The 15,734-nt window shown below is 34.4% G+C and overlaps 1 protein-coding gene across 4 annotated transcripts in view; it reads left to right on the top strand.

Moving 5' to 3' along the window:
- The window catches only part of LOC135116191 (F-box only protein 30-like), a 30,033-nt gene extending 15,490 nt beyond the window's left edge, over positions 1 to 14,543 (top strand). For all 4 annotated transcript variants that reach the window (XM_064033533.1, XM_064033514.1, XM_064033524.1 and 1 more), the window contains 6 exons: positions 5,823 to 5,969; positions 7,416 to 7,494; positions 7,877 to 8,105; positions 11,966 to 12,101; positions 12,299 to 12,399; positions 13,089 to 14,543. In XM_064033533.1, the coding sequence (XP_063889603.1) occupies positions 5,823 to 5,969; positions 7,416 to 7,494; positions 7,877 to 8,105; positions 11,966 to 12,101; positions 12,299 to 12,399; positions 13,089 to 13,173 (777 nt within the window). In that variant the 3' untranslated portion in view covers positions 13,174 to 14,543. The remainder of the gene's footprint in view (positions 1 to 5,822; positions 5,970 to 7,415; positions 7,495 to 7,876; positions 8,106 to 11,965; positions 12,102 to 12,298; positions 12,400 to 13,088) is intronic.
- The last annotated feature ends 1,191 nt before the right edge of the window (positions 14,544 to 15,734 follow it).

Raw genomic sequence — 15,734 nt, 5'->3', positions numbered from 1 at the left:
TTTTTAATTCAACCGTTCTCCAGAAAACTTAAAAGTCTATTTTACATATGTATAATAGTTCTTTTATAAGTGAAAAACATATCAAAGTAGTTAGAGAAGATTCTTAAAATTAAAATTTTTTGAAAATTTTTAATGCACAAAAAATGTACAAAAAATTGATAAAAATTTTCCTATGAAAATTTTTTGATTAATGTTACAGATGGAATTACGAAATGCAGAAGAAGAATACTTATATGAAATGTACATATGAATGGAAAACCTGTGTATTCTACGTGTCGTAATTTTTGTATAAAAGTTAAAATATTATTTTTATTTCAAACACTCTCCAGAAAACTCTAAATTTTTTTATAAGTGAAAAACATATCACAGTAGTTAGGGAAAAATTCTTATAATTAAAATTTTTTCAAAATTTGTAATGCAGGCCTGGACCTGTACAAAAAATTGAAAAAAAAAATTCCATTTAAAATTTTTTTTATCTAATGTTACAGATGATTGAATTATGAAATGCAGAAGAATAATACTTACATAAAACATATATATGAATGGAAAAAATGTGTATTCTACTTGTCGTAATTTTTGTAAAAATTTAAATATGATTTTTATTTCAACCGCTCTCCAGAAAACTCCAAAAACTATTTTACATATGTATAGTGGTTCTTTTATAAGTGAAAAACATATTACAGTAGTTATGGATAAATTCTTAAAATTATTATTATTATTTTTTATTTTTTTTCAAAATTTTTAACGCAGGTCCGGACCTGTACAAAAAATTTTATTTTATTTTCCAATGAAAAATTTTTTATGTAATGTTACAGATGATTGAATTATTAAATGCGGAAGAGGTATACTTATATAAAGTGTATGTACGAATGGAAAAAATGTGTATTCTACGTGTCATAATTTTATTTTAAATAATTAAAATATGATTTCTATCTCAACCATTCCCCAGAAAACTCTAAAAATTGTTTTACATATATATAGTGGTTCTTTTATAAGTGAAAAACTTATCCCAGTAGTTAGGGAAAAATTCTTAAAATTTAAATTTTTCCAAAATTTTTAACCTGTACAAAAAAATGAAAAAAATTTTCCAATTAAAATTTTTTATCTTATGTTACAGATCATTGAATTATGAAATGCAGAAGATTACTTACATAAAATGTATATATGAATGGAAGAAATGTGTATTCTACGTATTGTAATTTTTGTATAAAAATTAAAATATAATTTTTATCTCAACCACTCTCCAGAAAACTCTAAAAACTATTTTACATATGTATAGTGGTTGTTTTATATGTGAAAAACATATCACAATAGTCAGGAAAAAATTTGAAAAATTCAATTTTTTTCAAAATCTTTAACGCACATTCAGACTTAAAGATTTAATGGTGAAAATTTTTTATCTAATGTTACAGATCATTGAATTATGAAATGCAGAAGGAGAATACTTATATAAAATGTATATATGAATGGAAAAAAATGTGTATTCTACATGTCGTAATTTTTGTGTAAAAATTAAAATGTGACTTTTATTTCAACCACTCTCCAGAAAGCTCTATAAACTATTTTACATAAATATAGTGGTTCTTTTATAAGTGAAAAACATATCACAGTAGTTAGGGAAAAATTCTTACAATTAAAATTTTTTCAAACTTTTTAATGCAGGTACAAAAAATTCAAAAAATTTTCCGATGAAAATTTTTTATCTAATGTTACAGATGATTGAATTTTGGAATGCAGAAGAAGAATACTTATATAAAATGTATATATGAATGGAAAAAATGTGTATTCTACGTCGTAATTTTTGTGTAAAAATTAAAATATAATTTTTATCTCAACCTTTCTCCAGAAAACTCAGAAGTCTATTTTACATATGTATAATGGTTCTTTTATAAGTAAAAAACATATCACAGTAGTTAGGGAAAAATTCTTAAAATTAACTTTTTTTTCAAAATTTTTAACGCAAAAAAATTGAAAAAAATTTTCAGATGAAAATTTTCAGATGAAAATTTTTTATTTAATGTTACAGATGATTGAATTATTAAATGCAGAAAAGCAATACTTATGTAAAATGTATATATGAATGGAAAAAATGTCTATTCTACATGTTGTAATTTTTGTATAAATATTAAAATACGATTTTTATCTCAACCACTCTCCAGAAAAATCTAAAAACTATTTTACATATATATAGTGGTTCTTTTAGGAGTGAAAAATAAGTATTCACTTGCATTTCATAATTTAATCATCTGCAAAATTAATCATCTTGAAAATAAATTTTTATAGAAAAATTACGAGACGTAGGATACACATTTTCCGACTGATATATATACAGTTTATATAAGTATTCTCCTGCATTTCACAATTTAATCATCTGTAACATTAGATGAAAAATTTTAATCGGAAATTTTTTTTGTTTTTTGTACAGGTCCCTGACCTGTGTTAAAAATTTTCAAAAAATTTCAATGTAAGGAATTTTTCCCTAACTACTGTGATATGTTTTTTACTTATAAAAGAACCATTATACATATGTAAAATAGTCATTTGAGTTTTTTGGAGAATGGTTCACATAAAAATCATTTTTCAGTTTTTATACAAAAGTTACGAGACACACTTTCTCAACTGATTTATACATTTTATATAATAATTCTCCTTCTGCATTTCATAATTTAATCATCTGTAACATTAGGTGAAAAATTTTCATTGGAAATTTTTTTTTTTTTTTTTTACAGATCTGGACCTGTTAAAAATTTTTTTTATTTCAATTTAAGGAATTTTTCCTTATTGTGATATGTTTTTTACTTATAAAAGAATCATTATACTTATGTATAATCTTTCAAGTTTTCTGGAGAATGGTTGAGATAATCATATTTCAATTTTTATACAAAATTTACAACACACTTTCTTGACAGATATATACGTACATTTTTTATAGGTATTCTCTTTCTGCATTTGATAATTTAATCATCTGTAAAAGTAGATGAAAAATTTTCATTGGAAATTTTTTTAAAGTTTTTTGTACAAGTCCGGACCTGTGTTAAAATTTTTCAAAAAATTTCAATTTAAGGAATTTTTCCCTAATTACTGTGATATGTTTTCTACTTATAAAAGGACCATTATACATATGTAAAATATTCTTATGAGTTTTCTGGAGAATGGTTGAGATAAAAATCATATTTCAATTTTTATACAAATATTACGAGATGTAAAATACACACTTTCTCAAGAGTGGTTGAGATAAAAATCACATTTCAATTTTTATACAAATGTTATGAGATGTAAAATACACACTTTCTCGACTGATATATATACATTTTATATAAGTATTTTCCTTCAGCATTTCATAATTTATTCATCTTTAACATTGGATGAACATTGGATTGTAATTTTTTTTTTTTTTTTTTTTTTTTGTACAGGTCCAGACCTGTGTTAAAACTTTTGAAAAAAAAGTTTAAATTTAAGTGAGTTTTCTGGAGAATGGTTGAGATAAAAATCCTATTTAAATTTTTATACAAAAACTACATCACGTAGAAATAGTCTTGAGTTCGAACTCTGGTATGGATACTGACAGCTTGGAAGTTGTGTGTCATCTCAAGACAAACTAATAAATGATAAGACTGCAGAAGGGGTCTTGGTGCTCTGCCTTGAGGGTATGCCTTGGTGACAAGAATGTATGTAGTGTTGCAAGAAAGGGAGTCTGTTACTATTTGTTTTTCATGGCTGTTTGAAGTGGCTTTGGAAATCTTAGATGATACAGATGACAATTTGCAATCAAGTAGATGATAATTTGCAATCAAGTAAGTTTCTTCAACATGTGTTTGATGGAACTGAACAGTTCAACCACAGCAGCATTACAAATCTTAACTAGAATTTTGTATACATGAATGATGTCTTTAAAGTGTTATAGGTACTAGCTACATTACAGCTTTTGCTTCCTTGCATGTGCTTTGATGATTTACATCTGAATTTAAGATGTGACCAACTTACATTATTATGTGAAATTTAGCCATGAAATTTTTTTTGCATCAGGACGGCTCCAAGGCCATCACCTGAAGCATCAGTGAAGATGTGAAATTCTTTTTTGAAGTTGGGATAAGCCAGAACAAGGGCTGAACACAAAAGTTGTTGAAGGGATCAGAAGGCATGTTCCTGTTCCTCATCCCATTGGAAAGGAGTATCCTTTTACCGAAGGTGGGTCAGTGGACAGGCAGTGGCAGAGTATTTTTCAATCATTGAACAGTAATAGCCACTGAAGCCCATTGAGTTTCTTAAGGAATTCAAGTTAATTGAGGTGGAGAATTTTGTGACTATGTCTTGTTTTGAGGTGTGATTACTGTCTCCAAGATATTTCTTGAAAGATTTTCTTGTTAATGAATTTGCCTTTATTATATTTCAATTTTAGTCATGCATTATGCAATTTGAAATGAATTCCTGTCAGTTTTGTAGTTGAGACTCGTGTTTGAAAATCACAGCCATCCAGGAATGCAGAAACTGAGAAGACAAGCAAAAGCTGTGATGATTTGTTGCTGAAAGGTCAGAGTTGTTCAAGCATTTTGGAAGCATGGTGACCAGAGGGTGTACTGAAACCTTTGAGCAATGATATAACTTACAGAACGTGATAGGAGGGCTGCTTGGCTTCAGAAATGAAATATTTACTTACTATGACCAGTGCTGAGTGGCTGCATGGCTAACCACATCTAGATCCATCCTGGGCATAGTGTCGAGCATTTCCTCTTCACCCACAACAGGCCTCAGAGATTCTCTGCTAAGCTTGGGATGTATGTCATGTGGAAACCTTAACATTCCCAAGTCCTCCACCACCTAGGCAGCTCTTCAGTGCTCTACACAACTGGACTTATCCACAGTTATGCTAAATTTGATATCAGTTGTCATTCAACCTAGAAACACTTCACTTTTGCATTTTCGTCACCATTTGGAAAATAGAAAAATGAACAAGGATGAGAGGATCCCAGTCCATCATTAGTCTTGAATAAGAGATATATGTAATAGATAAAGAAAGAATACAAAAGATGACACATGGTATAGTATATAACACCAACTCTCTTTTCTGAAAGAGACCAACTACCACCACAGCTTGGAAAAAGAAGGTCAGGACTGGAGAAAGATCATGAAATTCAGATGCATAACAGTAGATGTAAGCAAGACAAAGCTGGTAAGTGCAACAGCAGTGCAATGGTTCCAAGGTATGGTGTTTGATCACATGTATGCAGCATGTGTGGGTCATAGTAATTTCAGTGTGTAACTGCTTTTACTTGCAATGTGTACAGTACAGTGACAAAATCTATTGCATTGGGAATACAATTGATATACATGGTGGGGAAAAAAGTTACCCACGTTATAATGTAGTAGTGGGTCGAATATCCTTGGTTCCATTATCGCAGGTTTTGATGAAACAAAAGGCAATTAAGAGTGGGCAGGATTCCCTGGCTTGAAGTAACTCTTTACAGAGAACAAAATTAAAGTGAAACCTAGATAGGTCAGGGGAGAACACCATCTCTGATGACAACATCCTCTATTTTAGTCTCTGGAGAACATACGAATGAAACTATTAATAGCTGTTGCATTTCTCTTGCATTTTCTTTCAGGGTTACTCTTTGGTTAACTCTTTTCTGAATTTTATGCTTGATTATCTTTAACTAGTTGACAGAGGTACATAGAATGCGTTTGAGCCACTTTTTCTGCTCTTACATTAGTTGTCATTTCTTGTCATATTATAGTGGATAAATGGTGTCATAATTCAAATTAATTTAATGCAGATGTCCTTATTTGCTAGACTTTTACAAATGAGGAATCTCCCTTTTCAGGAAGTGCGCCGCTCAGAATACAGCAGTCATTACCAGAACATGCACAGTGAGATACAGGAAGGTCTGGATGGCTGGCTTATTCATCGCTGCCCCCTACATGTTGTTGGTTGTCCCTTTATCAACGATCGCCTTCATCCTGGAAGAAAGGTAGGTTTTTTAGAACTTTATTTTATGTGCATGTGTGTGTGTGTGTGTGTGTGTGTGTGTGTGTGTGTGTGTGTGTGTGTGTGTGTGTGAGTGTGTATATATATATATAGAGAGAGAGAGAGAGAGAGAGAGGTGTCATTGTTGACTTATGACCATGGTCAGTTCTGACCGCCAGTTCATAAGTCAGCTTAGTCACAAGTTGGCCTATGCAATAATTACTGTGCATATTATGATTAGGGCACTTTGATGAACTGTTGAGTGAGAGTGACAAGGATTATATGCTGGAAAACACTGAAGTGAGTTTTAGTAATGGCACAAGTGAGAAAGAAGAGGAGGACTTTATTTGTTTTGTTTTGTTTGTTTGTTTGTTATGATCAGCTGGCCAACAGCTGATTGTGGTCATGGTCATAAAGTCAGTCATTCTTTAAGTTGGATAAGTTATAAGTCAATGATGACCTATATATACATGTATGTACACACACACACACACACACACACACACACACACACACACACACACACACACACACACACACACACAGACAATTTGGTTTTAGAAGTGGAAGATCTTGTGTCACAAATTTAGTGAGCTTTTATAGTAGAGCAATTGATATAATTCAAGAGAGAGAGGGTTGGGCAGACTGTGTTTATTTAGACCTAAAAAAAGCATTTGATAAGGTACCACACCAGAGACTGCTATGGAAAATTCAAAATATAGGGGTTTGCAAGGAAACACATTGAATTGGATTACAGACTTCTTGAGGGATAGAGAAATGAGAACAGTAATAAAGGGAGAAAAATCAGAATGGTGTAGAGTTACAAGTGGAGTACCACAGAGGACAGTCTTAACCCCCGTAATGTTCCTGGTGTATGTCAACAATATGGTGGACGAGGTTGACAGTTATATAAGTCTGTTTGCAGACGATGCAAAGTTATTGAAAAGAGTGGAAAACAATATGGATTGTGAAATATTACAGAAAGACCTAAATAAGATATATAAATGGAGTAAGAAATGGGAAATGGAATTCAATGCAAAGAAATGCAAGGTGATGGAATTAGGAAAAAGTAAAAGAAGATTGACAGGTTCCTACACCATGGGAGAAGTGGAAATTAAGAAAACCAAAGAAGAAAAAGACTTGGAAATTACAATCAGTGCTAATTTATCACCAGAAAAACACGTAAACAAAATAGTTGGGAATATATATATATATATATATATATATATATATTTATTTATTTATTTATTTATTTATTTATTTATTTATTTATTTATTTATATATATATATATATATATATATATATATATATATATATATATATATATATATATATATATATATATATATATATATATATATATAGAGGTAATTTATTTATTTCATTGGCTAATAAACTGCCACTAGATGTGAAGGAAACTTTCCCTGAATTACAATATTTCTCCACAGGATGGTGATGTGGTATACTCTCACAGTCTCAAGGCTTTTGGTGTCCGTCCTAAGCTTGATTATGAACCTGCATCTTGTGGTAAGTACAATACACTTACATCATTATTCATTATATATATCTTGGTTGTTTTAATTGGATTCTAATTTTATCGCAAATTAGATTCCTCAGTGGGATGAAAAAGTACAGATTGCCATAATTAAAAGGCTACAGAACAGAAAAGAAATGTTGAAGGAAACTAAAGAATTTTAAAAGCATATTTAGCTGTGATTATAGTACAAACTAACAGAACATATGCTTATTATGCAATCCTCTGTTCTGTACCTTATTTTTTATTTTATGATTATGTATGTTTCTCAGAAGCACAGAAGAAAGTTATGTACTTTTACACATCTACAGATAAGGATGAAAATAAACAGAGGAAAACTTGTTCAATTGGTGTAACATTTTGTTGTTTCAACAGGTGGGTTACCAAGATCTCGTTCCCCAAGTGTAGAGAAAACCACCAGTGCATTGGGCCAGATGCGCCTCACTCCTGTTCAGAAGTCAAGAAAGACAGGATCAGCCTCAGCAAAGCACAAAAATCTGAACTCTGAAACTGCAACAGAACAGTATCTTGCATCCAGCATTCATTTAACATACCTGCCAGTTGAGGTGCTCCAGAAGATAGCTGTTTACCTTGATGGATATAGGTAATTTTTTTTAAACATGTTATGGATCTACCAGTGTAATGCCAAATGTACTGAGTAATACTTCAGTGTTAGTACATATGTCTCTTAATACCCACTGGATCAGGTAACAGAGACACATGCAGTTGTTGAATATTAGTAGATGTCCACTGGTCTGCTTAGAAACACTCCTGGACCACATATTTCTTTACATTGATAAAGAAAACTTTATACATGTTTGCAATCTATTTATCTTATATATATATATATATATATATATATATATATATATATATATATATATATATATATATATATATATATATATATATATATATATATATACACACTAAAAACTATGAAATAGTAATCAAGGCTGGCTGGCCTCATCACACTTCTCACAGCTCCCCCATTCAGCCTGCCATCATCTCTACCAATATAACAATGTACAAGTGGCTGCCTGTGAAGAGGGGACAAGTGCCAGCCATTCCAAAATTGAGTTGATAGTGTAATCAGGAGGAGGAGGCAGTAGACACCTCCCAAAATGATAATTACTCCCAGTGAGGTCCAAAGCACTGTTCAAGAGGTGCTGTGAACTTATCATTAAACCCAGCTGTGACCTCACTGAACGGTTCCCTTTGTGTCTCACAACATAAGGGGGCAGTCACAGCCTGCCCTCTAAAGACAACTCTTCCTCCACACAAAACTACAAGCACCTAATAACACACACACCCTTCCCTGAAAAATTTCAAAATTATCATGGTGACTCCTACACCAGCCTCGGAGTCCCCATCTGGGGAGGGGACCATAAATGTCCCCAGGTCGGACTGCCTTTCTGTCGACGACCCTAAGTGTCTTGACACCCCCTCAACTTTTTCTTCATTAACTTCTGCAACATTCACGGTCTAAGATCTAATTTTCAATCTGTAGAACACCACCTCTCCTCTTCTAAACCTCATCTTCTTTTCCTCACTGAAACTCAGGTGTCTGAGGCAACTGACAGTAGCCCCTTTTCTGTTCCCTCCTACTTTCTCTATCCTCATTTTTTATCCAAAGCTGGATGTTGCATTTATGTGCGCAATGACTTAACCTGCTCTCTTGCCAACGCTCTTGAATCTTCCGAGTTTTCCACCATCTGGCTATGACTACAGAGTCACTCTCAAACTAAATTTATCTGTTCTGTATACCTCTCACCTAACTCCTCTGACTATAAGAAATTCTTTGACTACTTAACTTCCAAAGTGGAGCACATTCTGACCCTCTTCCCTTTTGCAGAGATCTCCATTCTTGGAGACTTCAATGTTCACCACCAGCTTTGGCTTTCCTCTCCCTTCACTGACCATCCTGGTGAACTAGCCTTCAATTTTGCTATCCTCCACGACTTAGAGCAATTGGTACAACACCCTACTCGTATACCTCACCATCTTGGGGATACACCCAACATTCTTGACCTTTTCCTGACCTCTAATCCTTCTGCTTATGCTGTCACCCTTTCTTCTCCATTGGGCTTCTCCAATCACAATCTCATGTCTGTATCTTGTCCTATTGCTCCAATCCCTCCTCAGGGTCCCCCTAAGCAAAGGTGCCTCTGGCATTTTGCCTCTGCTAGTTGGGGGGACCTGAGGAGGTATTTTGCTGATTTTCCTTGGAATGACTACTGCTTCCATGTCAGAGATCTGTCTTTGTGTGCTGAGCGCATAACAGAGGTGATAGTGTCTGGCATGGAGGCGTACATTCCTCACTCTTTTTCTCGTCCTAAACCTTCCAAACCTTGGTTTAACACAGCTTGTTCTCATGCTATACATGATAGAGAGGTGGCCCACAAAAGGTACTTAAGCCTTCCATCACCAGAATCTCATGCACTTTATATTTCTCCCCGGAACCATGCCAAGTCTGTTCTTCAACTAGCCAAAAGCTCCTTCATTAATAAGAAGTGTCAAAACCTTTCAAGATCTAACTCCCCTCGTGACTTCTGGCATCTAGCCAAAAATATCTCCAATAACTTTGCTTCTTCTTCTTTCCCTCCTTTATTTCAGCCAGATGGTACCACTGCTATCACATCTATTTCTAAAGCTGAACTCTTCACTCAAACCTTTGCTAAAAACTCTACCTTGGATGATTCTGGGCTTGTTCCTCCCTCTCCTCCACCCTCTGACTACTTCATGCTACCTATTAAAATTCTTCGCAATGATGTTTTCCATGCCCTCACTAGTCTAAACCCTAGGAAGGCTTATGGACCTGAAGGGGTCCCTCCTATTGTTCTTCGAAACTGTGCCTCCGTGCTTGCACCTTGCCAAGTCAAACTCTTTCAGGTCTGTCTGTCGACATCTACCTTTCCTTCTTGCTGGAAGTTTGCCTACATTCAGCCTGTTCCTAAAAAGGATGACTGTTCTGATCCCTCAGACTACCGTCCTATTGCTTTAATTTACTGCCTATCTAAAGTTTTTGAATCTACCCTCAACAGGAAGATTCTTAAACATCTATCACTTCACAACCTTCTATCTGATCGCCAGTATGGGTTCTGTCAAGGCCATTCTACTGGTGATCTTCTGGCTTTCCTTACTGAGTCTTGGTCATCCTCTTTTAGAGATTTTGGTGAAACTTTTGCTGTTGCTTTGGACATATCAAAAGCTTTTGATAGAGTCTGGCACAAAGCTTTGATTTCCAAACTACCCTCCTACAGCTTCTATCCTTCTCTCTGTAACTTCATCTCAAGTTTTCTTTCTGACCGTTCTATTGCTGCTGTGGTAGAAGGTCACTGTTCTTTTCCTAAATCTATTAACAGTGGTGTTCTTCAGGGTTCTGTCCCGTCACCCATTCTCTTCTTATTATCCACTAATGATTTTCTAAACCAAACTTCTTGTCCTATCCACTTCTACACTGATGATACCACCTTGCACTTTTCCATGTCTTTTCATAGGCGTCCAGCCCTTCAGGAAGTAAACATTTCACGCAGGGAAGCCACAGAACACTTGACTTCTAATCTTTCTAAAATTTCTGATTGGGGCAGAGCAAACTTGGTATTGTTCAATGCCTCATAAACTCAATTCCTTCATCTATCAACTCGACACAACCTTCCAGACAACTATCCCCTCTTCTTCAATGACATTCAACTGTCCCCCTCCTCTACACTGAACATCCTCGGTCTGTCCTTTCTTTACTTATGGTCTGAATTGGGAACTTCACATCCCATCTCTAGCTAAAACAGCCTCTATGAAGTTAGGCGTTCTGAGACGTCTCCACCAGTTTTTCTCACCCCCCCAGCTGCTAACTCTGTACAAGGGCCTTATCCGTCCATATATGGAGTATGCGTCACATGTCTGTGGGGTTCCACTCATACTGCTCTTCTAGACAGGGTGGAATCAAAAGCTCTTCGTCTCATCAACTCCTTTCCTCTAACTGACTGTCTTCAGCCTCTCTCATCGCCACAATGTTGCATCTCTAGCTGTCTTCTACCACTTTTCATGCTAACTGCTCTTCTGATCTTGCTAACTGCATGCCTCCCCTCCTCCCGCGGCCTTGCTGCACAAGACTTTCTTTTTTCCTCACCCCTATTCTTTCCACCTCTCTAACACAAGAGTTAACCAGTATTCTCAATCATTCATCCCTTTCTCTGGTAAATTCTGGAACTCCTTGCTTGCTTCTGTATTTCCACATTCCTATGACTTGAATTCCTTCAAGAGGGAGGTTTCAAGACACTTATAAATTTAGGAAACAAAAATAAATGCCATGTTTCTGAAAGTATTTTAACTGGTAGGCTTTTATGAAGACTAATCTGTAAGAGTATTTTGTTGCTTATTTGTACATATGACATGTATGGCACCAGTTTTCCTTTGAATTGTTCATTTATTTTAGTAGTAATTGCCATTAATTTATCTTTGTAGCCTCAACAACCTATCACAAAGCTGCCGGTTGATGCGTGATATCTGCCTTTCATTACTGAATGAGCGTGGGCTGGTCATCATTGAGTGGGTGCGCTATGTGGAGGACAGCAAAGTCAGATGGAAAGAAGGCAAGAAGGTGAGTCATTTGTGTGGAAGAAAACTACTGAATGAAAAATTTTGATCAGTTTGAATTAAAAAAAAATCATGCAAGATGTGACCTCTTGATCTTAGAGATACAGGAGGTAAGTTCCTAGGAATAAATAGATGAAACATGCTTAAAAATTATGAATCATGAAAATATACAGGCTGATTTGTTTCAATTTTATTTTTCAGCGGCGCTTCTTTAGTAAAGCTTTTGAGCATGTACAGCATTGGGGCTTCAAGGATGTAACCCACATGGCAAATCATTTAGAAGTCTGTGATTTTAACAAAAGGTAAGTTATTGTTACTGCAACAAAGTAGGTGATGACAACACCACTATCTTCTCATTACTAACATAGCATTCCAGCCTGGGAAGCTTAGCTCCATATTCCATAAAGCTTCATCTACACTCTCTCAATTAATCAATATTCTTTGACCGCAGGGTTTAAACACAGTAAAAAGATAACATCTGGAGGAAATAAACCCTATCTGCATTTTTTCAAACTAGACATTATATATTTCCTATGTTTTATGGATTTCTGTGCTGCTGTACTTTTAGATATACACAAAGGCAGCAGGAATGCATGTGACAACTTGTACTTTAAGTAGAATGAGTGGCAGTATTGTAAGCAGTGGGGTTTGACTGGGGTGTAATTACCACTGCATGATAATCCAGAAAACCAAGGATTGTCAGCTAGTCTTCACCTCCTTGAGGGATGCTTTCAGAGGGAGCAAGGCAATAGAGAGATATATACATAGACAGACAGATAGAGCAGTAGCCATTGCCTATTTCTTTAATTTCATCCAGTTCTATTATTCTAACAGTCAATCACTGTTTCACGTTATTTTCATTTTTTGTATCTTCTACTGTGGGGCCTAACATACTAAAAGACCTTATTAAGAAATGTGTACAGTATTAAATTAGTGTTACCTCCTCCATTGTGTTGTTTATAAATATTCATGCCATGAATGTACATTTCAGACACATTGCAGAGGAGAAATTTGCATACATCCTGCCCAGAAAAGATGGTACAATTCCAGGCATTCAGCGGACCAATCGAACTTGACCACTGGTGAATATCCTAAGGCACAGGCGGCTAGTTGGTGCTGGAGGTTGGTATTAGGCACGGGTGGGAAGGGTTAGAACTTGTATATTTCTAACATTGGAAACCAAATAACAGATATAGTGATGCACTGCTTTTGCAGAGTACTGTTTTCTACTTACTAAATAAGCCTAATGACAATGAGGTGAGGTTAAGTATTAGAAAGAACAGTGGTTGAGCCTTGCATGGAGGACTGGGTGATGGATATTGGTAGAGGATTTATCGGAAGCTTTTTAGTCTGTGATGATTGTTTATAATCTCATATCAACACTGTAAATGTTACTGTGATGCATCATTGTGTGCATTTTACTTTATTTTTAATAGAATCAGTGTATGTTTTATTGATCATTACTCTCATGATCTTGCCTTATTGTGAAGCTTATAAATTTTTCTTTTTACTCATAATGTAATCATTGTCCACATTTTATGATCAAGCTCTCTACATATTATGTTTCATACTATTTTGTTATATTTTCATGTTTATGCATCACTGATTGTTTTTTAAACTTCATACTTTGTGTGATATGATTTCAAATTTAGAAAACAATTGTTGTTAGATTATGGCAACATGTTTAGGGTACTAGTGAAGTTTGGCGAGACAGTTTTGATGGTACAGTAGTTAAAAGGAAACATGAAGCTTTAAGTATATATATATATATATATATATATATATATATATATATATATATATATATATATATATATATATATATATATATATATATATATATATATATATATTAGATTGATGAGACAGTTTGGTAGTATAGTCACCTGTATGGAGTGTTGTCACATTGTCCAGTGAGTTTTGGTCAAAATTCTGTATTATGACAACCTCTCCATCTTGACTCATTTCTCATATGCTGTTATTGATATAATTGTCATTAAAGATCAACTTGTTTTATTTATAAGACAGAAAATTGTCACTTTGCATATCAATAATGCTTCATAAATCTAATTTGTCAAAACTTTTTGACATAGAATTTATTCTTTTATTCAGTTTTACTCAAGAACAGTGCTAAGTAAACATTGAAATAGAATTTATTCTTTTATTCAGTTTTGGTCAAGAACAATGCTAAGTAAACATTGAAATAAATTACCACAACCACCAGTGAATGCCAGAGGTTGGCAACCACCAGGCAAAACCTTCTGAAAACTGTAACAACGCTCCATATAGCTGATTGTGCTGTAGTTAAAAGAAAAATAACACATGAAGCTTTAAGCATATGCCTTGCTAAATATCAAAATAATGTGTCTGTATTAGCAGAAAGAGGTGCAACATGAACAAAGAATGTAAGAGTATGACAGCTTTTCAATACAAATTTATTGCTAATTGAGTGTGTATATATGTAGTTATTTCTCCCATCAAATGTGTGATATACTGAAGATACCCTAGCATGGATTTTGCTAGTTCTTCAAAAACTGTGCCCAATGTCGTCAACTGTATTCTTCAGTGGTCCTGCTGAAATCATTTGGAGCATAGCTTCCTCTTCATAGAACTCCAGTTCTCCATGAGAGTAAGATCTGTAGTATTGCCTGGTCTGTCAAGAACTGTATCCCTTTGTTAAGAAATCCCCTCAGTGAATTTAGCCCAGTGGCATTAGCACCATCATGCATGAAGGAGGAACTAAGGATCAGCATGTTTCATCAGTACATTCAAATTTCACTGTTTCTTACTCGGGAAGGAAGTCTTGACCACCAGACCCCTTTTTTCACTTGAAGCACTTGACACAATTATTGAATTCCAGTGTTTGGCACTATTCATAGTGTAACATAATTTATAGAGGATAGATCCTGTCAGGTGTTATAGACTTTCTATCTTGACACTATCTTTTCCATGCAAATTTTGCATATTCTTGAGAACTGTTTCCAGGGGATAGTCATGACAGAAAAATCTCCCTGCATTCCCTCATTGTATGCTGTAATCTTTTGTTCCTCTCTTGACTGTTTCTCTTGTACTCAAGCATTCTGGTGTCTAATTTAATTGGAGGTCTTACTTCCACTGCCTGGCATAGTCATATACACTCAGCCATCTTGTGTTTTACTATTTAGTCATATACACTCAGCCATCTTTTTTTTTTTTTTTTTTTTTTGCAAACCACCATGGATATCACACCTGCTCAACCACTCTACATTTTATTCCTTCACTTTTACTTGACATACTAAATCTATTGCACATATTTTCATCAGTTCCACCATCAGTTCTCATTCTTCAGGCATTTTTTAAGTAACTGATTTCAACTATTTCCAGCTCTGACCTTTGTCTTTCATTCCTCACCTGTGTAAGCCTCACTTGCACATGTGATGCTTAGTACAATATTATTCATAGAAATGAGCACCTGTTCATTATTATGTCACTCCATTACTAACATTTTTGAGTAATGTAGTAATAGTCTCATTACAGTTTTCAGTAATGAATCTAATCACTTGCATTGCATTTTTATTACATTACACTTTTGTCCACTGCATTTTTACTCTTGAGTGCCTAGTTTCAAATGGGCCCAGCCACCACTGTCAACCACCAC

Source organism: Scylla paramamosain, chromosome 3 (genome assembly GCF_035594125.1).
Source record: "Scylla paramamosain isolate STU-SP2022 chromosome 3, ASM3559412v1, whole genome shotgun sequence".
Taxonomy (NCBI): Eukaryota; Metazoa; Arthropoda; class Malacostraca; order Decapoda; family Portunidae; genus Scylla; species Scylla paramamosain.
This window is presented reverse-complemented; position numbering and strand designations above follow the sequence as displayed.